Source organism: Drosophila pseudoobscura, chromosome 2, assembly GCF_009870125.1.
Source record: "Drosophila pseudoobscura strain MV-25-SWS-2005 chromosome 2, UCI_Dpse_MV25, whole genome shotgun sequence".
Classification (NCBI taxonomy): domain Eukaryota; kingdom Metazoa; phylum Arthropoda; class Insecta; order Diptera; family Drosophilidae; genus Drosophila; species Drosophila pseudoobscura.
In genome coordinates this window covers 2076432-2102474 of record NC_046679.1, presented here as the reverse complement: position 1 = coordinate 2102474, position 26043 = coordinate 2076432, and the positions used below count along the sequence as shown (strand labels likewise).

General features: G+C 48.5%; 1 protein-coding gene across 1 annotated transcript; it reads right to left on the bottom strand.

Moving 5' to 3' along the window:
- Window positions 1-25879, bottom strand: Dop1R2 (dopamine receptor 2). Its single transcript, XM_001357720.4, is given in 4 exon segments — window positions 1-2563; window positions 9453-9534; window positions 9597-11282; window positions 25384-25879. Coding segments are annotated over 3 exon segments (2553 nt in total). The 5' UTR covers window positions 11099-11282; window positions 25384-25879; the 3' UTR covers window positions 1-1594.
- Between the last annotated feature and the right edge of the window lie 164 nt (window positions 25880-26043).

Below are 26043 nucleotides of genomic sequence, written 5' to 3'. Positions count from 1 at the left end.
TTAGTTCTTAGTTTTCTCGCTTTAATCTCCTTTTGCGTACACTATATGGTAGATACACACACACAGTACAGTGTAGATACAATATATATATAAACTTAAGTGGTTTGCAGTACACAGATTACAGTTTAGAGTGTGCAGAGTTTGCAGCTGATGGTCGCTGCCCGCTGGCCGCTGGCCACAGGCCGCTTGGCCTACTCCGACTCCAACTCTGGCTCTTGACTACATCTTCATGCAATCTAGGCTCACATACTTACACATACACACAAATCTTTACAATTACAGTTACTGTTCCAGATGGGTGGAAATGGTAGGTGTGTATGTATGTGTGTGTGTTTACTTACAGCTAGACATGCACGCACACCACAAAGAACTCTGGGAGCTATTTCTCTTATCCGCTATACATATTCAATATTAATAATTGCCATTTGTTATAGTTTTTTCCTTTTGTTGCTCCTCTGCACTGCTTTGCTTTTTTTTTGTATTTGCCTTCATTTTCCATTCCGCTTTGTTTGTTTTGAAAACAATGAGCAACATTTTTCTATTCTCTCGTCCCGAGATGATGATTTGTTCTGTTCTATTCTGTTCTGTTCCCGTTCGACCCGACCCATCCATCCGCTAAAATGACGCATCGCCATTTCTATTAGTTTTTCCCCGACATTCCATTCCATCCGCTCCTTGAATTTTGTGGAGCGGGAAAATCAATCCTAATTGCACACATTAATTATTGCAAAATCGAAATCGGATAAGCACTCACTCATAGAGGAACCCTTTGATGGATTACATCTCAATTAATAAGTAAACCCTGCATATCTGAAGCACACTTAACATTCACTCTATTGTATACCCGCTGTCCTCGCGAGGAGTTCAAAGTACAAAGCAAAGGGAACAAAGGGCCTTCAAAGTTTTGTACTTGGACACTGACAACCGAAATGTGAGTAGGGAATGCCTTGAATGGTACTGCTGGGTAGCAGTCTGAGGCCTGCTGTTTGCTGATTGTTCGAGTCCTTAGCAGTCCTTGGATAAATTCATTTTGCACCCGTAATGTTTATATTTGTTCCAGTTGGGACAGAAGTAGGTTTAAATCTAGAGAGAGGAATAGGCAAAGAGTGGACCTGTTGCTATTTACAGTAGGTTTCGCGTATAGTATAGTAAGTATAGTATATCATCGAGTATAGTACTTCTTGGTTTGTGTCTGAAAGAGAGTCAGGTACGTGGACAGGTTTGAAGACGTAGCTTGCAATGGCTAAGACGCTTGAAACATTTACGGAACAACGAAATATTTTACTCTAGGGGGTAACATCTATATAATGGAAGATCTAAGATATGGCAACTAATTGTAACAACTAATTTACATTAAACAACTATGCAACCCACCCACCGGTCATCGCATCATTGCAAAGTATAGAAGGATAATCAAATCAGATATTCTGTTGCATAGTGTTCTATCACCAATCGATAAGCTAATGAGAGACTAGGGGAAGGCTAGATCGCTATAGTACGAGTATATACACACATCAATGGAGAGATCTTAGGGCTAGTATGCTGCTGATTGGGGTCCCAATCAAATTCCGTGGCTCTGGCTCTCTGGCTGAGTTTACTTGACCGAGGAGCTGGAGGAACTGGAGGCCGCCTCCGTCTCCGGCCGGCACTCCAGTTGCGGTGTCGTCTGCACCAGGGCCAGTCCGATGCTCTCACTGTCGCTGTCGCTGTCCCCTTCATCGTCCACATCGCCCAGTGTCGTGATCTGGCTCTGCACACTCTGGCGCTGCTCCAGGACTCTGTGGTGGTGGTGGTGCTGGTGCTCGCGGTGCTCCTCGGCGGCATCAGTGAGCGAGATGGCCGAGATGGTGTCCACACCGCCAAGAGCTGGGGTCGTGGGCGAGCTCAGCGAGGAGTTGGAGCTGCGCAGACGCCTCATGCCCGTCATGGGCATGAAGGAAACGTGGTGACCAGAGGAGTTCGACGGTCCCATGCTGCCCGGCGTCAGCGCCAGGCTGGAGTGCTTCAGGCTGGGTGCCACAGGTGTGTTGGCCGCACTCACCGACCCGCCGCCCCCGCCACCGAGGCCGAGAGCCGGCTCCAGCAGCAGAGTGGCCGGCACCGAGGCTATGGTCAAAGTGGAGACCGACGAGGGCCGTGCACCGCCGCCCAGGTGCAACGAGCTGGCAGAGGCCGCTGCCGCCGGCGGTGCGGTGATCGTCACTATCGTCTTGGCCGCACTGTTCACCGCCGACGTGGAGTTGAAGTCCCCGCGATGCTTCATTCCGGAGCTGCGGCGCCGGTCCCGGTGGTGGTGACGATGGAAGCTCTGGCAGCGGGTGCACGATCGCTGCGAGGAGGAGGGCGTGGCCGTGCCCGAGGAGTGATGGTGGTGATGGCCACTGCGGGAGCCGCCTCCCACTCCGCCGACGTTGGCGCCTCCGCCGCCGCCGCCGCAGTTGCTGCCACCGCTGCAGGTGCTGCAACTGCTCAGCTGACGTCACATGAGCGTGCGGTCCAGCTGGTTCACCGAGTGGTAGCCAAAGGAGGTCGAGGCTGCCACCATTGCAGCGGCCACGTGGCACTGTTGGAAAGAGAAACAGAAGCAGAAACGGAAGCAGAAGCAGGAACGAAGCGGAGCGGAGGATGAGGAGAACAGGATGCACATAGAACAGGAAGAAAGAGAAGGAAAGAGGCATTTAATTAACATTTTGTTGGTTTATTTGGTTTCAAGTGTTTTCATACAATTTGCAGGCAGTGTATCTCTGTATTAGTGTGTATGTGCGTGTGCTTGTGTTTGTGTGTGTGTGTGTGTGTGTGTGTATGTGTGTGTGGCAGAAAACAATTTGCCGTTATAAACGCAGCAGCCGCAACAGCAACAGCAATAGCAACAAAGCAACAAAGAGTGAAACAACAAATACAACAACGACACACAGACAAAGAGAGAAATGAGAGAGTGATGGAGGGCGGGGCAGGGAGGGGCAGCAGCAACACCAACAACAACAACAATAACAAGAAAAACAACAACAGCAATAGAAAAATGTAGCAGCTTTTCCAGCTTTCCTTCTCTGATTTTCTTATTTTCGTCTATTTTTTTCCCGTGTGCTTTTCATCCGGTGGTGCAGTAAAAGTCAAAGCAAAATGCATGATTGAAACTAACAGAAAAATAACTAAAAAGAGAACTAGAAAGAGAGAGCAACAACAAACAGCAAGAAAGAGAATCCAAAAAAAAAACAGAAGTAGAAATAGGAGGAAAAAATAGGGAAATAAATAGGAAACAGGATATCCTCGGGAACCGAGGCAATTGTTACCCTGGCAGATCGATCGCATCGTTAGTGAGGATAAATGTACAGGAGATTTTCTAGTGGGGTTGAATCGAAAATGACTTTGTCACAAAGATCAGATGTCTGTTGTTTTTAGTCACAGGTAGATTGGAATAATGACGGATGAATATTAATCCTTCTGCGATGCAAACATCTGATCAAAGCCACACGACATCATATATCATCTGCAAGGGTACCAAAAGAAGAAAGCTGCCTGGTATTTCAGCCACAAAGCAAACCGTAATAACAGTACAACAACATTAACAAAACGGCCATGTGTTGGTGTAGGTTTGAGTGTGTTCGTGTGCGTGTGCGTGTGTGCGTCTTCCTTCTTCCGGTCGAGGGAATACCAAGTGCCCATTGAGACCTCTTTGTGTCCTACGGCGCCTTTTGGTAGCTCTGCATCTTGCAAGTGCCTGTTCTTCCCTCCTTCTTCTTCTGCCTTTCTCGCCCCTACTTTCTCCCAATTTCCCCACTCTTTTCGACTTCCACCCATCATCTGTGCTCTGCCAATTCAATTACTTTCTTACGGTCGCCTGGTCTTGGCCTCTTATTAAATTCTAAAATCCCTTCCCCATTTGCGTACAATTCGCATTACGTATACGCCGAGTGTGCTGCTGGTGTTTTTGAGTGTGGCCGCAATTAGCTTAAATAATTGAAGAGCCAGACCGGATGGCCCTCTCGGTAGACGCCCCAGGCAATTGGGTAATTTGCAATTTTTATGGCTCACAGGGCCAGCCATCCAAAGCCATCAGCAGGAGGGGGTATCAGCGGGAGCAGGGCTATCACACAGATAGGAGCTCGACGGCTAATCACTGGAATCTCTGTTCAACGAAAACCGCTCCCAAAGCTTTATTCTATTCCGATCTGTTAGGAAATGCCATTAAGATATGTCCGAAAGCTACACTTGGTTTCTTTCTCTGTGAGTCATTCCAAAAATACGGCTACGGCTAGGGGCTTGTCGCTTATAAAACTTGACAAGCCCCGGCCAAAGGTCAATGGCACCGTCAAATACTGTGAGCTTTTTTCGCGCACGAACTTGTCGCGAGCCCTCGGGCCAGAGACCTCTTTTGTAATTTATTGCCTAACACTCAATAAACCCCTTCGGGGGTCACGTCACCCCGCCACGGGTTAAACCGTGAAGTAAAGTTTCTTAAAAGGCTTAACAGACATTTGCTTAGCCCTTCTTGGGTTACTGGTGACCTTGTGAGTGACTGGCTGAAAGATTGACTTGTGCAAAAGCGAATCTACCCTCCACCCGGCCAGTCCCTGGGCAAGGACATTAAAAGTTACATGGCTCTGGCCACGAATTTGGCCATTTACTCTGGCTACTTCCGCCTCGCCTCAACGGCTCTGTCACATAATTATAAACGTTAATTTCACGTTCACAGTCAATTAGGGATAATTGATGTGTGTGAAACATTTGTGGTAAATTACATTTTGATGCGAAAGGACCATTATCGAAAGAACGAAACAAGCAAAGAAAAATAAAAGTACGTGGTATTCCCTTTGGCTAACGTCTGACTAAATGTCGCTAAACTTGATTATGGTTTCTGTTCTGTTCTGTTCTGTTCAGTTTTTTGGGGTCAGCGGAAATGGGTTGATTAATTGTTTCAGTAATTTGGTTTTGCCTTCAATTTGGCTTTGTGCTGATATGTACATGCCACAAAGCTTTTGGCCAATAATTGATGCAATTAGCAGCGTTTTGCGCAGCAGCAGCAGCAGCAGAAGCAATGCAGCATCACGAGTAGCATTATTTGTGTGCACTCGTACTTAGCCAGGGATTGATTAAAGTTGTGCTCTGAGTGCATCTGGAATACTCGAAGGGGGGGCGAGGCCTATTCAAAGGCCCCAAAGCGCAGCAGTTCTGGTGCTGGTTCCGGTCCCGCCCTCAGGCAGGCCAGTGGGTTCTTCTGCAAACATTTAGAGTTACAAATGCTGGGTTTACAAGCTTACAAATTTATGCTAAGTAGGTGGTGGTGGTGGTGCTTCAATGTGTGTGGGTGTGGGTGGTCTGTACAGAGTGTTCTCTGTGTGTGGGTTGGATGGCTGGCATTTTCAATCAAAACATCTCGGCAGATATTCCTCGAAGCCCGAAATGCCATGCAAATTGGCCATGTCTGACAGACTGCGTGTGCGTGTGGGTGTGGGCTGTGTGGATGTGGCTGTGGCTGGGGCTGTGGCTGTGTGGGTTGCCTGGCCATAGAATCCTTTACGGCTCATTAGAACGCAGAGTGGGTGCTCTTTCATAGTGGGCTGAAATGTCAGCCAGCGATTAATCATTGGGTGTTCCGTGTGCAAGGCCCTGTCTCGCCCTGAGTGTCTGCGTGCATTAAAGTTGAATAAAAACCTCAATCGAGTTCATTTTAAAGTGTCATCCAGGCACACACAGAGGCGACTTGTGGCTGACCGCAATGTGCTTGAGGTGGAACAAAGATGGCCCCCCAGTGCGGCATGCGAGTCAAAGAGTTGAAGACCGGAAACCGAGCTCTCGTCGGGGGCGGGCACAGCGACAAAACCACACGTCGGCAATATCCTCATTTGACCAGAACCCATTTCCATTTGTCGTGCAGCTGGCAAATTGCGACATGCGGAAGTTGCCCCATTTGTAGGCGAGCCAAGCACTTTCCTGCTCGGACACACTGTCTCGGGGACTCGGACCAATAAATTAGGGAAATTTTCTCATAAATTAAGACCTATATCAATGATTTTTGAGGCCCTCAAGCTGGGTGGCTTGCCAAACTCCTTTCGGCTTTTGGGCGATCAATTGTCACCTGAAAAAATCGAATTTGGCAGAGTACTCTCCATGATTCCATGATTATGGAATCAATCGTACGTGCACGAAACGTGCTTTAAATTTTCGCCTTAGTTCCGGTGGCTGCCACATTTATATTCAATCATTTCCCCGTCCGCACCACTGGACCCCGCATTCAGCTCGCTGATCCAGCTGCGCGTACCCTTTCCCGAGTAGAAAAAGTTTTCCCATACGCTTTTCCCCGACCCAGTCGTGCTCGATGCCTTCCTGCCTTCCGTACTCGTACTGGAATTGGCTTCGGAAAACACTTGGCAAATAAATTGGCATGCTCTTGGGTGTAATTGATATGATGACAGACACATTGAAAAAAAATGAAAAATAAAAATAGCCCCCAAACCAGGCGCAAGCCTAAAGCCTGTGTCGAAATCCAAATCCAGAAGGAACGTATACAAAAAGGCGAGCGGAGCAGGGCACACCATGAGGTCTGGCCCACATATTGACTGTTGATTGCTGTAAATAACATTTTCATCAATACAATTACATGTGGTGGTGGCACATGTGTGTGTGTTCTGTGTTCTGTGTTCGAGTGTTCGAGTGTGTGTTTGTGTGTGGTACGCATATCGCAGAAGCGAAAATTGAGTTGGAAGTTTTTAAGTGCAAGAAATGTTTATGGTTCACTTGATAACATTTCTCAAGTATCGGCTGTGCGTGACTCCATCCCCTCCCCACCCCCCACACACACACTGTTTCTTCACACAAACACATGTATGTACGTGTTTGACATGTGTGTTGGTGTCGGTGTGTGAGTGTGAGTGTAAGCTAGACAGCCATCGACGTGTGGATGGGCTGTTGAGTGTTTGGCGTGTACATAGAAACCAGGTCGGAAGGGCCGGCTACAATTACAACAACCAGAAGGCAAAAGTATAAATTTAAAAATAATAAACACCAAACTGGAAGTGTGGGGGGTGGCGGGAGGGGGGAGGTAAAGTCGGATAAAACTTGAGGAAAATTCACACATAAAAACAACACAAGATCAACAACCAGGCTTCATGTGGGACGTTTTTCCCTGTTTCGCCATTGTGTACACTGCGGGAAATCTTTTGTGAGAGGAGGAAAACATCGACAGGAACAAGAACAAGAACAAGAACAGCAACGGAAACGGTGACAGAAACGATGAAAGGACATTGTGTCCTGCATGTGTGTGTGTGTGTGTGTGACTGTGTGTGTGCTCTTGTGTCCAGAGACTTTGTGGCAAGTTTCGTTCATTCTTGTTTGATTTTTTGTCGGCTTTTTTTCCACCTTGACAGTAACAACATAAAGAGCAACATCATCAAACAACGACCGTAAAGCCAACGCTGGGAGGCGGGTGTGGACTGTGTGGACTGTGCGGACTGTGTGTGTGTGTGTGCGGGTGTATGTATGTTCAGGTGCAACACATTCAACAGGTGCTCGAACAGAGTTCTCTTTTCGTTTTTTGATTTTCTTTTGCAACAACGTAACCAACAAAAGGAACAAACGAAAATATAACGACACAAACAACAATGTCACGGTCGAGCCAACAACAAGGGAGCGAGCAGGACAGACTCAGCCATAGACAGAGATAGCAACATCAACATCAACAGCGACAGCGACAGAAACAGATGCAGAAAAAGGAGTACAGCCCAGGTGGGTGGAGCAGGGCGACTCAACAAAAACGACTGTGCAATGCGTTGTGGGGTTTTTCTGTGTGTTGTTCTCCCCCTTCCCCCCACTCCTCTCTGTGGCTTCTGTGTGTATGTGTGTGAGTGTGTGTGCACAACGACTTTGAAAGAGACAACAGGCGGAGAAGAGACACCGAGAGACATCGACACAGAGAGAGAAAGAGAGAAAACACAAAGTCACAAGTCGCTTACCTTGCCATTGACTTACAAAAAACAACTTAGGGCTTCAGCTTGAGCTTAAGCCAGGAGCCTGAAATCGAAGGGGGCGGTGGGTGGGGGCGACGCCTTAATCAATGTCAACTAAATCTACGAGTATGCTAAACTATATATAAGTTTGCTCGCAGGAATTGTGGCGCACGTGCTGAATGCCGTGCAGCGAGCAGGTCGAGTAGCAGCGCCGCGTCGCAAATCTCTGTAAGAACACGAAACGAACACCACCGGAATCATAATCAGCTATTCGCCACGCCACAAAACAAACACAAAGCACAGTCGAGCATTCCCGACTATCAGATACCTGGTACTGAGATTTCTCCACATTCCACAGAAAAACCTGGAAGAGGGTTAGTCCTTACACTTGTGGAAGCAGGGAATGAAAGGTTTGGTATCGTCCTGACTCTGCCGCTCGCAGCGAGACTAGAGATGGCACTATCGGTACACACTCCACCCAAAGATCCAGGGTATGGCTCAGACGGACAGATGGACGGAGTACCAGGTATATCGGGAAAAACATATGGTAATTATGTGTTGAGAGTTCGAAGAACGGCAGTGTGCGAGATGGTGATGATGCGATGATGATGATGCGATGATGATGTTGATGATGTGTACTGATGATTCCTGTAATGATATGATCCGTTTAGTTAGGCAGAACGTAAAGTACTTTTGATGGATGTGAAATCAATTTTGCTTCGTTTTCAAACCAAATCACGTGAATGCAAATCATAGTTAATTATTTCGAGACGGGACCTGTTGAGTGCTTATCCTCTGATGGGGTATTCAGCTCTCGAGTGCTTGCCAGGGGCACAACAATGGATCACTCGACTCCGACGAGTGACTCTGACTGGTGACTGGTGCAATACTCTCGCACTCTCGCACTCTTGGCCTTGGCTCATCCTCAAACATTAGAAAATTATTCATTAAAATCACAGCGGGGGGAGTCTGAGGTTGAGGACCCGCACAGGTTGGCATCTGATGATTTATGCAAGGATATGGGGGATGGAGTGCGATGAGGAGATGAGCACGACAGGATAGGGGCGAGTGTCAGGAAGTTTTCATGGCTGTCCGCCTGTCTATCCGTCCGCCATGTGTGAACGGAAGCCAGCAAGCCAAGCAGGCAGCCAGCGATTCAGAGAGGAGGAGAGCCATGAGGATGAGGATGTTGGTGGCACGGGTGGCACGGGTCGCACGAGTGGGCGACGAGTAAATGTCAGTTTGCTTTTTTTCCATATTCATTAAATTTGTAAATTAATTTTGCCGTTCGTTGAGCTTCGTTTCTGGAGCATAAAACAAGTGGAGATATGGGCAGCCGCGCATAATTCGTGGAAAGCGGAAAACCAGGGGCCGAGAGTGGAAAAACTGTGCGACTGTTACCATCAAGCCAAACCGAAAAAAGAAAGCAACGGTTAAGACTGAGAGAAATCTGAAATCCGAATCCAATTGTATGGCGTGGAGGGGGGGCGATGGGGGTGGACAACTTACCTGCGACTTGGACCGCATTGTGGGCTGATACTTCCGGCGGATCTTGCGGGGACAGCACATGCACAGCAGACGCACAAATGCCCTGAGGGAGAGAAACCAGTTGAAGGAGTGCTGAACGGCGGGATTAGTACCCCAGGGTCTCACCTGCGAAAGTCCCTGCTCCAGCAGGCGTAGATGACGGGATTCATGCACGAGTTGATCCAGCCCAGCCAGGTGACAATCGCCGACACAATCTCCTCGTGCTCGATGCACTCCATGCAGAATCCGGACAACAGGTTGACCACGAAGAACGGCAGCCAGCACACGATGAACACGCCCATCACGATGCCCAGCGTCTTGGCCGCCTTCTTCTCCTTGGCGAACTTGGCCAGCTTCCGGGAGAGCGAGAAGTTCTTGCCCATGTGCCGGTGGCGGGCCAGTCCGTTGTTGTGCAGCGCCGATAGCGGCTCGTCGTCGGGCTCCTCTGGCGTGGATGTGGTGGTGCCACCGCCATGGTTGGGGTGATGGTGGTGCGAATGCGAGTGCGAGTGGCTCAGGGATCCGCCTCCGCCACCGCCACCGCCACCGCCACCACCACCGCCGCCCCCACCTGACACCTGGTTGGCCTGATCCCTGGTGGTGCCGCCGCGATGGATGCGCAACGTGAGCTGCAGCTCCCCGGAGGCCATCAGCACCTGCTTGGTGCCGATCTTGAGGGAGCGCGTCTGAATCACCGCCGCCCGGTAGATCCGGCAGTAGGTGAAGACCATCACCAGCAGCGGCAGGTAGAAGGAGATCGTCGAGGAGAAGACCAAGTAGCCCAGGTGCTCGGTGAAGGTGCACTTGTAGGCGGGCATCTCGCCGTCACGCGCCGCCCGCCACCAGACGATGGCCGGAAAGCTGATGGCACTCGAGCAGATCCAGACGGCGGCTATCAGGCCGGCGGCTCGCTTCACAGTCATCCGCATGGGATAGCTGAAGGGATCGGTGATGGCCCAGTAGCGGTCGAGCGATATCACGCACAGATTCAGGATCGAGGCGGTGCTGAAGAGGACGTCCAGGGAGCGCCAGATGTCGCACCAGTCGGTGCCAAAGAACCACGTATTCTCCAGCACCTCGTACAGGGCCGAGAAGGGCATGACCACCAGGCCCACCAGGCAATCGGCGACGGCCAGGCTGGTGATGAAGTAGTTGGTGGCCGTGTGCAGATACCGCTCTCGGATGACGGCCAGAATGACCAGGGAATTGCCAAAAACGGTGGCGAACGAGAACAGAAAGAGGAAGGCCAGCAGGCCCACGCGATCGTTGGGCAACGCCTCCAGGAACTCGGACAGATCCGGCTCGGGGGTGGTGCTGCTGCTGCTGATGGTGCTGCTGAGCGGCCCCATAGTTGTGGTGGCCCCACTGCCGTTGAGGGCCAGCTCCGTGCTCGTGGGCATCGCACTCAGACCGTTGAAGTAGAAGTAGACGTCCTCCGATATGTTGTAGCTGCTGTAGAAGCTGGCTGGGGCTCGGGTCTGTGTCTGTGTCTGCGTCTTATTGAGAAAGTCGCCGCGTAGCAGGGCCAGCAGGGGCTCGACGATGGCCGAGGCGGCGGCTCCTTCGGCTTCAGCTTCCGCTTCCGGCAGAGCCAGCTGCGACAGCCCATCCTCGTTATCCTCCACCATGGCTACGGCTACGGCAACGGCTACGGCTACGGCTACGTCTGTGTCCCCCACTCAATGCAATGTTGCTGCAGCTGACGCGAATCCCTGTTCCGGTTCCTGTTCGTGTGCCTGGTCCTTAGACAGCGGGTCTGCTGCTCTGCGGCTGCCAGCCAAATTAATGAAGCGCATTGTCAAGTCCTTAGTCCTGCCCGGAAGAGAGAGACGGAGAAACTTGAGAGTGTTTTGATTTTCATATTTAATCAGAATTCGATTATGGATATCTGAATATCTGAAGATAGGAGTTTTGACGTCCATCTAATGAACCTGTTGTATGTAATTGAATCCCAGGAAACTCCGGCTATAAATTTCATTCAATTAAAATGTTGACTTGCACTCGCATCCCCCGTGTACAAAGTTAACGAATTTCCCAAGCACAAAAGCTTAACAAACACATTAATTAGAGCATTTTCTGCCCCAAATTCGGGGAGGCAGAACTGAAACGAGCACCAGCCACGGCCCCGGCACCTGCTCCTCTTCGGTGTCTGGCGAGAGAGTCTCGCCCCGAAAGGTGCGCAATTAATTGGCAAGCAGACACGGCAGATGCCGCAAAGCGGCTCTGGGGATAGAGGAGCGGAGCGCCACACAAATAAACAAATTAAATTACATTTCAAGTGCCAGAGAAGGGGCAGGAAGTCAAGCGTGCGACCACTAGGACTTGAACTTGCCACGGCGAGTGGCAGACAGAGAGCACAGAGCAGGGAGAGCGGGCAGGATGGCGACAAAGTGGATGAGGATGTGGCAGTGGCAGTGGCTGTCGCAGTAGAGGCTGTGCCGAGCCGTGCCTTTGTCAACAGCATTCGACTGAGGAAGTCAACAACTGTGCAACACATTATTCAAGAGCTGTTGCTCTTGTCAGCGAGAGTTGATTGCTAAGCTCGGTACGACGAGTATTTAATGCAAACAAACTCTGGATGTGACTGTGTCCGGAACTTTGACTGTGACAGTGTGGACCTGCCTCCTGCTGGGGGACAATTAAGGTTCAGATTCAGATTCAGGCTCTGGTCAGCTATTAAATTTGAACCCGACTCCATTGTTGCCAGCCAGCCACTGTGAAATCCTTTGGCCAGCACCATTCAAATCCACGACTGCCATTGGCACACTTCACTCAATGCCCGGCCGCAGAGAACTGGCCAACGAAGCGCTGCGAAATTGCATGAATAGCCCGATGACTGGCAATCCGATTCCGGGGCACTTTTCCAGCCACAGACACCATGAATGTGAGTTGGGTTCGCTATGGGGAGCAGGAGCACCAGCAGGAGCAGGAGCCTGCTGAGGTTGAGTCTTTAAAATGTTTGTTTTCATTTGCAACATTTGTTGTTTCTTTTGTGCAGCGGCTGTGGGCCATTTGTTTGCTTAGTGTTTGTTCGTGATTATCACCTGCCAGTCTCAGTCTCAGTTCCAAGGACAGGTCCTGTCTGCAGCCAATCGACCGGGACGGAGGCATAGCCTCGTGCCTGCCACATTCTGGCTGCTCATTTCCGGCTCGCGTACGCGTCCCCCGCATGCCATAAATTTTCCTGCCTCCTGTTGTTGGCTTATCTGCCCCCTGCCCCATGCCACGGTCGGAGTCGGGTCCAGGGCCAGAGCTTGACACCGTTATGGTTTATGTTTTCTTTGGCCATACTACACAGCCGTCTTCTGTGTTACTTTTCCTCTACTTTCCATTTCTTTTTGCCGAGCAGTTCAGTACAATTTCCTGGCACATTTCTCTTGCGCTCGGCAAGCAAGGCCCGGCCAGCGGAACCGGCTAAAAAGCACACATTTTTTTCACTTACTCACAGCCCTCTCCGATGCGCCCGATGAGGCAGAGGCAGAGGCTGGGGCTGGGGCTGAGGCTGAGGCTGTTGACGTGCAGTAAGTCACAAAGGGTGTATGGGGAGGAACCACATAAAGACATGGCAGCCAAATGAGAAACATGGAAAAATATGTGTAAAGGCAAATTCATATGCGCTCAGTGGGTGTGGCCCTGGCTGTGCCCTGCAGCTTTTGGCCGGGCCGGGCCGGGTTTTGTGTCTGGCCGGGCGGTAGAAATTTAATTGAGGCAACCTTTAAGGTCGCTCACGACGCGGCCTGGGCCAAGAGGCTGCTGGCTGCTTGCTGCTGGCTTCTATGCAAAATGCTTTCGACCAGGCCAGCAATTTGTACATGTGTGAAAACCCTTTTGACCCTTTTCACCCACACAAGCACATATGAGACGGGAGGCGGGAGGCGGGACGGGGTCTGTAGCTCTGTGTCTATATGGTCTGTGTTTGTGTGAATGCGTGCGTGGCTGGAAAAGGACCCGAGCAGCGACATGGAAATGGTTAAGTCATTGAATGGCCTCATGAAAGTTAAGCAAAATGGCTGCAGACAGGCCCGGCCACTGGCATTGGTATGCGGGTATACCAACTTGGCCAGGAAGTTCGGCAACTCGTGTCGACACAGAGAGAAGGAGAGATTGAGTTGGATATTTCGTGGAAAACTGGTTGGCCAATCGTGATCTGCATGAAAATGAAATACTCACAGATCTGTGTGAGTCATACCGAAACATTGAAGTGGAATCAAAACTCAAACACTAGAGTATTTTCTGTTTTCTATTTCGAAAGCTTTACGCTGTTGGTACAACATTTTCGTTGCTGGAAATTAATTCCGTGCAATGTAATGAAATTGATTCGGGTTCGAGACCGGACCCAGTGCAGCACCAAATCACGCCCAATGACAACATTACATTTTACATTCAGCATCGACCAAAAAGGATCCGGAGCCCGACCACAAACGTTCTACGGGCTGTAGACCCTTCTATGGCTGGCAGCCATTGCGGCATGTTTGGCATGCATGTTCTCCGTGTTTCTCTCCCTCTCTCTGTCTGTTCAGCTGTATCTGTATCTGTGTCCCGGCCAGTGACAGCTGCAACAACAGTCTTTGAATGTAAATGGTACTCAAAGTGAAAGTCAAAAAGGAACAACAATGCTGACATTCAATATACTGGAAGTTGCTTTGCTGATGGCCATTTGTTCAATTTTTATGCGCGTCGTAATTACATGAAGCGCTTTTCCATGTCGCATTGTTGCCTATTGAATTATTAAAATATTCCCCAGCCCCCAGCCCCCGGCCCCCAGGACAGGGGATGTGTCTGTTGAAATTGTCTGCCAACTGGCACCCAAAAAGCCAAGAGGCAACGCGGACAACTATCTCTGGGCTTTGAAAGTAGGCAATACAATTTTTACGGCCCTGGCAAGAACTCCCCTGATGTCAAAAAATACACCCAAGCCTGACATCAAGCCCAGTCCCGCAGTCCCTCAGTCCCGTCACTAATGCCGGTATTTATTGGAGGGAGCTTCCAGCCAATGTTGTTGCTGCCTCGATGGGCTGGCACATGGCATGCATGTAGGCCCCGATTCCTACATCCATTAATATTCTGCACTATCATGGAATTGGAATCGCAAGGCAGATAGGATACTCCGATACCTACGCCGCGGCGGCAGTGACATTGAACAACCTTTTCCTTCGCGGGCGGCTTTCGTATTCAAATTAACTTGAGTTGAACCTGAAGGGGATGCAGAGGTCTACGGATACGGTAGGGTAAGGTAGAGGAGCCGCTCTATTATCTTTGGGTAAGTATCGGTGGCACCCACTCAGGAGCTGGGCGATAAATCGCTGCCGAAAATCTTCCAAATTGCTCCCAGAGCGTTTTTGGGCGAAAGGCAAAGCCAAAGCCAGCGAAGATGAAGCAAAGCCCGGCGAAACTGGCAAAACTGGCGAAACAGGCTAAACAGGCGGCCCGGAGTGAAAGGTTCAAGCCAGTCTAAAGTGGCTCCCCACTGGCGTCCAAATCTTTGACAATCTTAATGCGAATCCAAGTCAAACGCACGCACATCGTTGGGAGAAAGTGGAGCTGGGACTGGGAGCTGAGACTAACCCAAGCGAGGCGAGGCACTAAAACGACGGTAAATACAGAGAGTTAAGGACTCAGTCAGTCAGTCAGTCGGTCGGTCGGGGTTCCGTTCGGGCTGAGTCTACAAATGAAATTTAATCACGCGCGTGGCAAAAACGCTCTTGAGCCACGGCCCCAGCGTCGATGTTTGCCTTATTTTCGGCTTTGCAACTGGTCCCTCCACCGATTTGATAATGTCCTGCGCCCGAACCGTGCTGCCGTGTCGGTCCCGGCCTGGCCCGACCCGATGCCAAGCCGCTTGGCTGCTTAATTATGTCACAAATATTTACACCGATCCCCACCAGAGTGTCGTGGCACGCGAGGAATCTAGCGAAAGCAAACAGAAATCAAATGAAACAATGGCCGGGGGCCGTGCCTATACTCGTAGAGAACGAGGATGGAGGAAGGAGGAAGGAGGTGACGAGTCGGCTGGCGGCATGTCACAATTTTTCTTCTTTTATTTCGGGACGGTATGAGTGTATTTTTTTGTGGCGCTGTTCAAGGCAATCAAGGACAAATAAGGACAACAGCAGTGGCCGCCATGAAAGTGGATTTCGTGATAATGGCTGGCATTAATTTGTGGCCCGCACCGACGATAGGAGACACAATCGACAGCCTCCCTCCCTCCGGTTCTCTGCCAATGCGATTTGCACACAGAACGGAAGAAGGAACGACAGAGAGCACAAATTATTTTCATTTTGGTGAGTTTTTCTCTGTCGTGTGTTTGTACTGTTGTTGTTGTTGTTGATGTGAGGATTGTTGCGGAAATACCTTTGGCATGTTAAAAGTTATTGCCGACTCGCACACATGGACAGGCAGAGACACATTTAACGCGCTTGTCACGCCATGAATAATGATTGGGCAGAGCGACAATCCAACAACGAGACTACAGCAACTACAACAACGTCAGCTACAAGGTGAACGACAACGACGACAACTTCCAGCCAGCCAGCCAGCTATCAACGTCTGTCTGCTGTCAGGGAGAGCCAATCGAGCATCGGGCATTACTTTAAGTGGCACATTGCTCATGCGACATGTTGTCCCACATTTGTAGTGCTCGGTCCAACAGCATCCCTGTCCCATTCCCTAGAGTGTCGTGATTAATAATTAAATATTGTCACAAATGTGAAGTGGAACCGGACTCGGACTCGGACTCGGATCCTGTCTGGTTGTCCAGTCCTTCTCCGTTCTCCTTCTGGTGTTCTCTGGCCTGTCCTCCCCTGTTCCGTTCTCTGGCTCTTCCTGACAAATGAAGTTAGCGTACTGGCTGAGCGAGACATGACAGAGAAAACACGGAATGTCATGGCAGTCATGGAATGTAAGAGGACACATAGGACTGACGTCATTCGTGTGTCAGAACTGAGGCATTGGAAAAATGCTAAATAATCCAAATCTTGTGTGCACATGAGCAAATCATTTGAGCAAATATTTGCATAATTTGAAATTGATTCCGCTGCTGTTGTGCTGTTGTGCTGTTGCTTTTGCTGCTGGACCTTCGACCCGCGATATAGATACATTCTCGTATGTTAATATAGTTTCATCGATGGCATCATACGAGTACACAGCTAATGTTTAAAATGTTGCATTCCCTTGCCATTGGTTACATTTTGTTTCCAAGCCCGAACTCTCTTGCTAAACTTCTGCTCCAGTGAACCCAGGATCTAGGACCTCCGGCGACTCCATTCCTCTGGCTGATTCACTTTCATTCCAGCACACGCACGCACGCACTCGTTTCATTTGCCGCCGGGGCCCAGAGGACGTATTTAAAGTTAGTTTTTTGATGAGTTGGCATGAGTTTTATTAGCGGCGCGGCGCGGCGCTCAAAGTTTCTCTTTGAGGCAGCATATCACATCACATCACGGAAAAGGCAGTTCAATGAGCAGCAGCAGCCATGGGGCCATAGAGCCGTAGGGCAATAAATTAAAAATGTATCATATCGCGTGGGAAGGCCAAGCTGCGAAAGGGACTCTGGAAAGGGTCCTTTCGATTGCCGAATCTTAATGGGTTTTGCATAATTTTTCGGGGCGAAACTTTCGCCGGAGATGGATGGAATTCCAGTCACATGGCCAAATGAGATATGTGAGCACGCTCTCCCTAATATGGATAATGACACTCGTGGCCCGAAAGAACTCTGTCAGCGCGCGGATACTTGGCCAAACATGAGAGAATTACAAATTGTCGCCACACACCAGCAGAATCCCCAAACCCACGAGCCAGAACCCAGAACCAATACGAGTACGAGGACGAGTACGAGTCCCCGGTGGCCTCGTGCCTCGTGGCTCGTGGCTCGGCACGTGGCTCTGTGAGACAATTCCAGTTGCAGTCAGGATAATTTCCAAATAATAATAAGAGGCCAGAAGTCACGTCCCCCGATGGCAGCAGGAGTAGGAGCACCGACAGCGAATTCATCAGAGGAGCTGAAATATTGACGCAGGGCTTCAAGCTCCTGTGAGATAAGAGCGAAAGTGAAAACGGCAAGGACAAAGGACACAAGGAGTTGCCCCAAGCGGATGAATATAGAAAGACAATGACGGGAGGGGGCCACATTTCTCTTTCTTTCTCTGCCCTCCGGCTCTGGTTCTCTCGCTCTCCCTCTCTCTCTTATCGACTGTTCCTAATGGCCGCGCCAAACGGCCACTTATAGTTTTATTATATGCCCGTATCAATTTTGATTTGCTTGCTGGCCGGAGAAAACAATTTTCTACGAATAATTTGCCAGCAATATCTGTGAGGGCGTGTGCGTGTGCATACATATACACAAGTATAAGAGTATGCATGTATATATGTATGTGTTTTACATGATTTACACAATAAATGTCATGCGGCTGCTCTGCTCTGCTCTGCACGCAATTCCTGTTAGAACATAATGCACTCCACTCCTCTCCACTTCAATGGCCAGACAGCTCCGGGTCCGGGTCCGGGTATGCGTCCGGGTACGGGCCATTTTGTGGTAAAATCTTTTGGGCCACAGGCTTATCGTCAGTGTGCCAGTTTTTGCCTTAATCGGAACATCTCGACTGTGGCTCGAGAGTGCTTTATGCTTTCGAGTGACATTCTAATCAACTGCATATTAGCATGATGGGAGTGCTGGAAGTGCTGTACGTACGAGTGGCACTGGAAGTGGGTTAAGATGCGGATCGGGCCAGCACGGGCGTAGCATGCAATACTTGATCGCTGTGAGCCCTGCAGCTGATTAAGTTTCTATTGCCGTTGCAAGTGCGCGCTGTTGCACAGCACAGTATAGCACAGCACAGCACAGCACAGCACAGCGAGGGCACAAATTTGATGGCTAATTAAGTCACAAAATTAACATTAAATTGCAATCTGGCGTGGCACGGAAGCCGGAGCAGGGATACTGCCAAACTGCTTCACAGACAACTCGCGCGACAGCGCTTCGATTCGCCAAAGGTGGCTGAGAAAAACTCATTTCAAGATAATTAGTTAAGGGAAATGTTTCAGCGAACCATCCTAATCGCCACCCCACGCACACACGCCCGCAAGCAGCAAAGGAGTGCCGCCCGCAAAAGTATGCTACAGTTTTCAGCATTTCTCATTTGGCTCGGCGCAGCGCGGAGGTGAAATAAAACGAAAATTGCTCATAGTCACAGGCCAGGCAATATTGCTTGGCAATCTTCTTTTTCTGCCAACTCAGGCTGTTTATTAAAGCTCGGCGGCAAGCGAAAATAATAATAAACCAGCGTCTAAAAAAAGCAAACTGAGCAAAAGCTGCACAAAAGGCCAAAAAGTCTGCCGCTGCCGCTGGCGCAAGTGAAAACCAAACAAAAAAAGGTGCAAATTAGAAATATAAATATGTATACAGGTACATATTTATGTGTTTATATTTATATTTTTATTTGTGTATTTATGGGTATATTTGTGGAGCAAAGAGAAAAGCTAAAATACAAGCACAACGAGAAACACAAACAGCGACGGTGGCAAGAACAAAATCTGCTTGGCTGAGCTATTTGCAATCATGAGAAATATTATTTTAATTTTGGTGTAATAATTTGCAGGAGAACATAATTTTCATGAGCCACCCACGCAGCAGGCAGCCCACACTCCCGTTACCCTCGCCTGGCACCGTTTCCCTCTAAAGAGGCCAAATGCGAGATGTCTATCCTTGGCGTAAAATGAAAATGAATTTAAATACCTGAGCCGTGTGCCATATACTCGTACTGTGTGCCGTGAGCCCACGCAGGAAAGCCCACACCACCCCACTCCTTCCCACTCCACCCCATCCAATCCTCCGACTGTTGCAAGGCTAGAGAGAAAGTACGTGGCCACATCGCACATAACGGTACCAGCAGCAAGGCGGGAAAACACGCATTCACATTCTTCCCCCCGACTCCCCAGCCGCCCCCCTGCAATCCACTGGAGGGCGCCTGCCAATTCCCTGACTCTTCTGCGGCTGCCAGCGAATTGTCATTCAAATCTGTCGCATTGCCCGCGGGCCCTAATGGGGTGTTGAGGGGTATGGTGGGCGGCACCACCAGTGGGCGGCAAGTGTGGGTGGGTTGGGATATTGTGGGTAGTGGGCGTGTCAAGCACGCAGCTTACTGCAAATTTTATTTGTAGCTGTAATTTGGAGCGTTTTGCGTTTAGCTGCTGCCTGAATCCGAGTCGCCCTGTTCCCTGTGCTCCCTGTATTCCCTGGGAGTTTCCTGTCTTTCCCTCTCTCTCTCTCTCTCCCTGTGTTCCCTCTCTTTCGCTGTATGCGTGCCATTCATTATTTTCAATTTTTCAATTCAGAAACTTTTCATTGCCTGCGTTTACTGGGAGCGATGTCTTCCGTACCGTCCCTAGCCGAGCCAATTTCTCGTAAATTTTTTACAATTTATTACGATTTTCGTTTAATTTCGTTGTCGCTTCGCTTTCGCGCCCTCGGGCGTCTACCAGGCTCCATGTGCCATTACAAATTTGTGGCATAATTCGGTATGGTTCAGGGGCTGTAAACTGTGAGATGTGAGATGTGGGGCGAAGGAGCCACTGGCTTTGTTTGGCTTGGATTTGCATAGCCTGGCCACTTCATCGATTATTGGCTGTTAATTCTTGTTACCGAGGCGGGGTGGGGGGCGTCAAAAAGTTTTCGTATTTATTGTTTGTCGGCCCCATCGGCTCCAGCAAGAAAACTTCAAGAAAAAAGTCAATTAGAGCAATTGAACTGACGCGTCTGAAAATTTTAAGCCCTGTTTCGTGGAAAAGCAAAACTTTCTCCCCTCGAAAAATGTACGAAAAAAAGAACGGACAATTCTAAGTGACAGCACGTGTTGGGAATTAGGTAAGCAAATGAAGGACCCCAAGAATGTTTCGGGGACTTTTACTGGCAGAACGGAATGGAAATGAGCAGCAGATATAGGAGGCCACCCCCCAGGGGAGGCACCTCTTGAGTGGGCTGGCTGTGGCTGTAAATGAGGCATATCAACTGGGGAAAGATATTTAACGCCTGAGAGACTTCGATTCGCAGGAATACCAAAGCAGATATCCAGTCCAAAGCCAATCCTTTGTTCATTAGCAAATTGATATATGTTTGTGTCAGATCGCATTCTCCCCAGACTCTCTGGCAGCTGCCAATGCCTGGTAGATTGTCAGATTTTTCCTAGGCTACCTTGAAACTTCTCACTGGCTTTGCCGTATCAATTTCTCAGTTCTCAATCCTTTCTGGCCAAATGCCCAAGCCCCAGCCCCAGCCCCAGCCCAAGCCCAAGCCGTAGAAGAGCTGCTACATTAATCATCCTCACTCGGCAACCACCGCAACAACACCAGCCAAGAGCCAGTCACACACACACAAACTGATACGTGTGGCAAGGACCAGGACTAGGACTGCTCTGCCTGTCATAAGTTATTAACAAAACGACCCTTTAGCCCACATATGCCAAAGCAATTCGTAGAGTGCCATCACAGGTTTACCCACTCACACAGACACAGGCAAACAGTGACTGCAAGCCAAGACAATATTTTGGTAGCACACTCGAACGACAGAGCGCCCGGAGAGGCAGCACTCGGAAAGAGACAGAAGATTGTAAAGCCCGAGCGTCAGTTACATTTTGTAGTCTTTGTGGGGGACGGGACTGGACGGGACGGGACGGGACTTCAAGTTGGTTGCATTTTGTTACATTTTGGCCGCTTTGTGGAGAGGAGAGGAGAGGAACGGACAGAAGCCGAGTGTTTGGCTGCCCCAAAATTATGACCACTCGGACGCAATTTACTGGCAGTGTGCCAAGGCCGCTGACGTCGCTGTTGTGGCTGACAGCTCATTGGAATTTTCATTAGTGTTACAAGTGCGCCGCCATTGAGACGGGCCGGTCAGAGTCGCCAAGCGACCAGCAGCAGCGGTGGCGGCGACCTTTCGAAAAATCCACAAATATATACGCACACATGCGGGGGGCGGGGTCGCGCCCACAATCCAAATATGAGTATGTATGTGTGTGTTTGCGAGTGGGTTGGTTCTCTGAAATATACAAACAGGCCTCAAGATTAATGTGCTGCGGGCAGTGCAAAAGTTTTCGAATGCTCGGCATTGCATACTTTCAGGGGCGTCGCCAAACAGGATTCATGTGTCCTGAAAGGAGCCCTAAAGAGGCTGGACTTTGATGGCGAAATTCTCTGTAAAACAAACCCTCTTTAGGGTGGGTCCCTGAGTACCGCCGAAAGAGTTGGCTGGCTCCCACTTCTGGGGACAGTCAACTTTCGAGTGGCGTTAATGTGTGAAACTATTTTACTTTCAGGGGCGCCGATAAACAGGTCTCATATGTCCTCAAAGGGCTAGACTTTGATGAAGAATTTTCTTTTTAGTGGTGGCTCTCGAGTGCCGATGACTGACGCTAATGGGTAAAACTATTTATTCGTGAATTTCAAATAGGAATATTTCTCATTATGGGAGCTCCTGGCATACAGAGTTACAGGATACAGAATGGGTTTTACTCCTTTGGCCAACATTCAGGCTTTCGAGGCGCGCTAATGTGTAAAACTACTTAAGTGCCACCTCTTTCTCATTCTCTCTTTGCTCTCTCCCTCTCTCTGGACCAGACAATGTTGCAGATTGCCGCTTGCCATTCCTGTTTTTGCTGTGGTAATTGCACTTTCGCTGGTTTATTACCCACACAGTCATAAAATGTAATGCACATCATGTACAAGTACTTAAATATGGCGGAGGCTCCGCTGATGCGTATGCCCAAATTTTGACTGCCAGCCATTACCATACACGTATATATGTACATATGTTTAAATATAGCCACAACCCATGCCCTTAAGTTCCCCCTAATGAGGCACCCCCGCCCCCCCCCCAAAATGCTGAATTATTCCACGTGACATTCCGTACTTGTTTATCTGGTATTTTTGGTCTCAGTGCAAACAAAAGTGAACGCGGAAATGTGTTGGTTTTGTGTGTCTTTTTATACCCTTTCGGGGGAGACGAGTATAATGTTTATGATTCAGGACATCCCCCATTTACAGTCAAGTTGATATAGGCATGTCTGTCCGTCTGTTTCTGTACAGAAAATAACCATATTTAAAGCTGAAACCTTACATTCAGGTGTGATCAGGAACTCCATCATATAGTAGCCATAGATCCGCAAGGGTATCCAACGCTTACCTTCCTTGTATTCCCCTGTGTGTGTGTGTCCTGTCATCGTTTGTGTGTAAGAGAACAAAACAATAAAGAAATGCGGCAGAAATAAATTGCAATTGTTTTGCATTTGACGCACCGAAAATATCTTCTTTTGGGGCAGGGACAGGGACAGGGGCAACAGGGCGGCTCGTTATTACTGGTTCTATCTTTTGGTGTGGCATGTGTGCGGGTACTTGGCTGGCCTTTATTGTGTGTGCCTCAACAATTCTACTGTGGCAAATGGATTTCCTTTTGTTCCATTGAACACATTGCTAGCACACAATCAAGCCACACACACACACACACCACAGATATTAAACACACATACACTCACATGGATAGACATTCGATTCACAAACTATTTCAATTAGAAAGCAGTGGCTGAGGCGGAGTCCCGACTTTCACAACACAACACAGCGATTCCACCTGTCTACATCTTCTTGGTGGGTGGTTGAGGTGGGGATTGGTGTTTCTATAAAAGGAATCGCACATGAACCGCAGCCAATACACTCGGAAAAACCAAGATATATTTCCACACAAATGTTGACTGAAGAGTTTTACATTTCGCATTGAAATATATTCAAGTATGGTAATTCCCAAGTACTGTTCTCTTGAACTGAGAACTATCATCAACATAATCTAGGGATCTATGAAAAACGTACGTCTTTTCCCGCTGTGTGCTCTTCGGAGGCATGTGTGTGTTCGTGTGTGGAGCGGTTCTCCTTTGCTCGGCGTTGAAATATTTATATGCAAATAAATAGTTTAGCGAGCTATCAGCTCTCCCCCTGCTCCTGGCTGTTTGTGTGAGTGTGAGTGTGTGTGTGTGCTATTGTCATTATGCGTAGTGTATAGCAAGAGGGCGGTACACAATAGTGGGCGTGCCATAAACAATAACCAGAGAAGAAAGATACGTACGAGAATTGTATTATTACTCTAATGGTGCGTGGCATTTAATTGCTAATCCATTGGCCTGGCCCACAGAGGTCCTGCCAGATAAGGATGAGGCAGCCAATGGAATTTCAGTTAGGTAAATTGATTTAATTGAGTGGAATTTGTCTTAATTATTAAATCAATAAGAACACGAAACGTTTGTGGAATTTGCCGCAGAAGAAGTTGCCTAATTAACCCGAGACTCTTGTGTCAATTCCATGGAATATTCTGCCATTTTATGTGGCATTGTGGCATGCCCTTGGCAAGGGGTGTGAGAGCAGCAGGCGTACTTTTGGTTTCAATCTTGTATAATTAAATCAAAGTTAAAAGCTTCCAAAAGGGCAAAGCTGTTAGTTAATATTAAATATTAAATATCATCAAAAGGGCAATCCAAACAGTAGATAGTAAACCAACTATTCGGAAAAATGGCAAAAGCTTCTAATAAAATTAAGCAAACAGCAGAAAAAACGTTAAAAGAAATAAAAGAATTCTTTCCGAATAGAATTTGCATCAGGGAAAAAATGAATTCGGGGAAATATTTATGTGCCAGGACAAACACACACACACACACACACACACCGAAAACACACAGACCAAAACATAGTGACGCTGTTGACTTTCATTACCTTGCGCAAATAGAGGGAAAGTCATTAAAAATTTTAATGAAGAAAGTTTTTTTCTTTTGTTTCTCGTTGTCATCATCATCCTCATCCTCATAGCCTCCATCTTTAGACGCGTCTTTAGGCGCCGCTTTAACTTTGTATTTAAATTTGGTTTTCTTAAAAGTTCTGCCCCACTTTATTGTGAGCAACAAACAGGTAAAGGCAGCCACAGCATCCGCCGCAGCAGCAGCAGCAAGTCCTGCGTCTGGCGCATGATTTATTAGAGCGATAAAGTGATTAAATTAAAATTGATTTATATGGCAAGAGCATGAAAGGGGCGCCACTGCAGGCGACAACTAGCAGACGTACCAGCAGACCTGGCCCCCCTTTTTACACCCTGATTATCGCTTGGATTTCTTATTTTTTATTTCCGCTGAGGGGAAGCAAGAGCAGAAGCAGAGCTTCCTTCCACCACCACAGTGGTGGCCAAAAGTAAAAACTTACTAATTTATGCAAAACAGGCGGTAACGAGAATGGCGCTGGACGGAGACAGGAACTGGAACTGGAGCGGTGACAGGAAGACTGAGGCGGAGGCAGAGTCTGGGGCTGAGGCTGCTTGAGGCATCGGTCTGAGAACTTTGGTAGGGGACAACACGGCGTATGATTAACCTAAATATTCTCGTTGTCAGCGTCGTTCGGTCTTGATTTTTCCTTTTCCCCTGCTTTCCATTTAAATTACCAAACTAAAAAAATATTGCTTGGGGCTTAATTTATTTCCCGCTGTGCCGTCCAGTCCAGGCACCGCCCACCGAACAGAAAAAGGTCCTCGGCCGATCCTTGGGCGGGTCTCTGTGTCCATGTTTGTGTGTCGCTGGCTTGTTTGTGCTAGCCAAAAGGGCAACGCAACTAATTTGCTGGGGACAAACAACTGGCCAAATAAAGAGCCAAATAAATAAAAGGAAATTGTCAAACTTTCGGCCACCAAAACCCGGACCCAAGCCCAAACCAGCTTCGATCAGTGGCCAGAGGCTAATTCATCGCTTAAGCGAGTTTATTGAATGCATCTGTCCCACTGGGATTTCCAATTACATTCCCATTTAAATAAAACACAAGATTCACAGGGAAAATACTCTGAAGCTGGGCAAGGCCACTCCACTCCACAACAGGAGCAAGTCCTACTCCTTTTACCACTTACCGTGGGGATGTCACTAGACAGGCTCCAGTTGTTCCGCTTCGGCTACGGCTCAGGCTCAGGCTCCGGCTCTACTTCCGTCCTCTATCGATGGCAATTTCTCGGACCGTTGCCTGAGACTCCTGTTCCTGTGGTTGATCCTGCTGCTGTTGGGACTTTTAGGTTTTATTTTTGCTATTTTCTCCTTCTTATTTATTGCTGTCGTCTGGGCTGCTGTTGTGGCTCTTGCACTGACGATGTGGTCCAAATTGAATTTCACTTTGAAAATATACGAGCATGATTAATCACTTAACGAAGGCGAAGGCTGGCTGGCTGGCTTGCGGAGCCCAGAACGGACCGGAGCAGGCCCATGCACGGACCGGAGCGCGAGAGAAGCGACCGCCTTCTGGTAACTCGATTAATGCATTCGAAGCAGCTGATTCGATTTGGCAGTTTCCCGAATATCATTAAAAATGCGAGAATAACAAAACTTAAATATTTATATATATTAATCGTATTGAGTCACAAGCAAATATTGAAAATTTTTCAGAAATATTGTATATTAATTTTGAAAAAAACTGATAGCACTTTTTCTGCCAAATATATACGATTCGTTTACACTGCTGTTGCCCATTCAGTTCGGTGCCGAAATTCATTCACAAAATTGGATATTTTTTTTTGGGA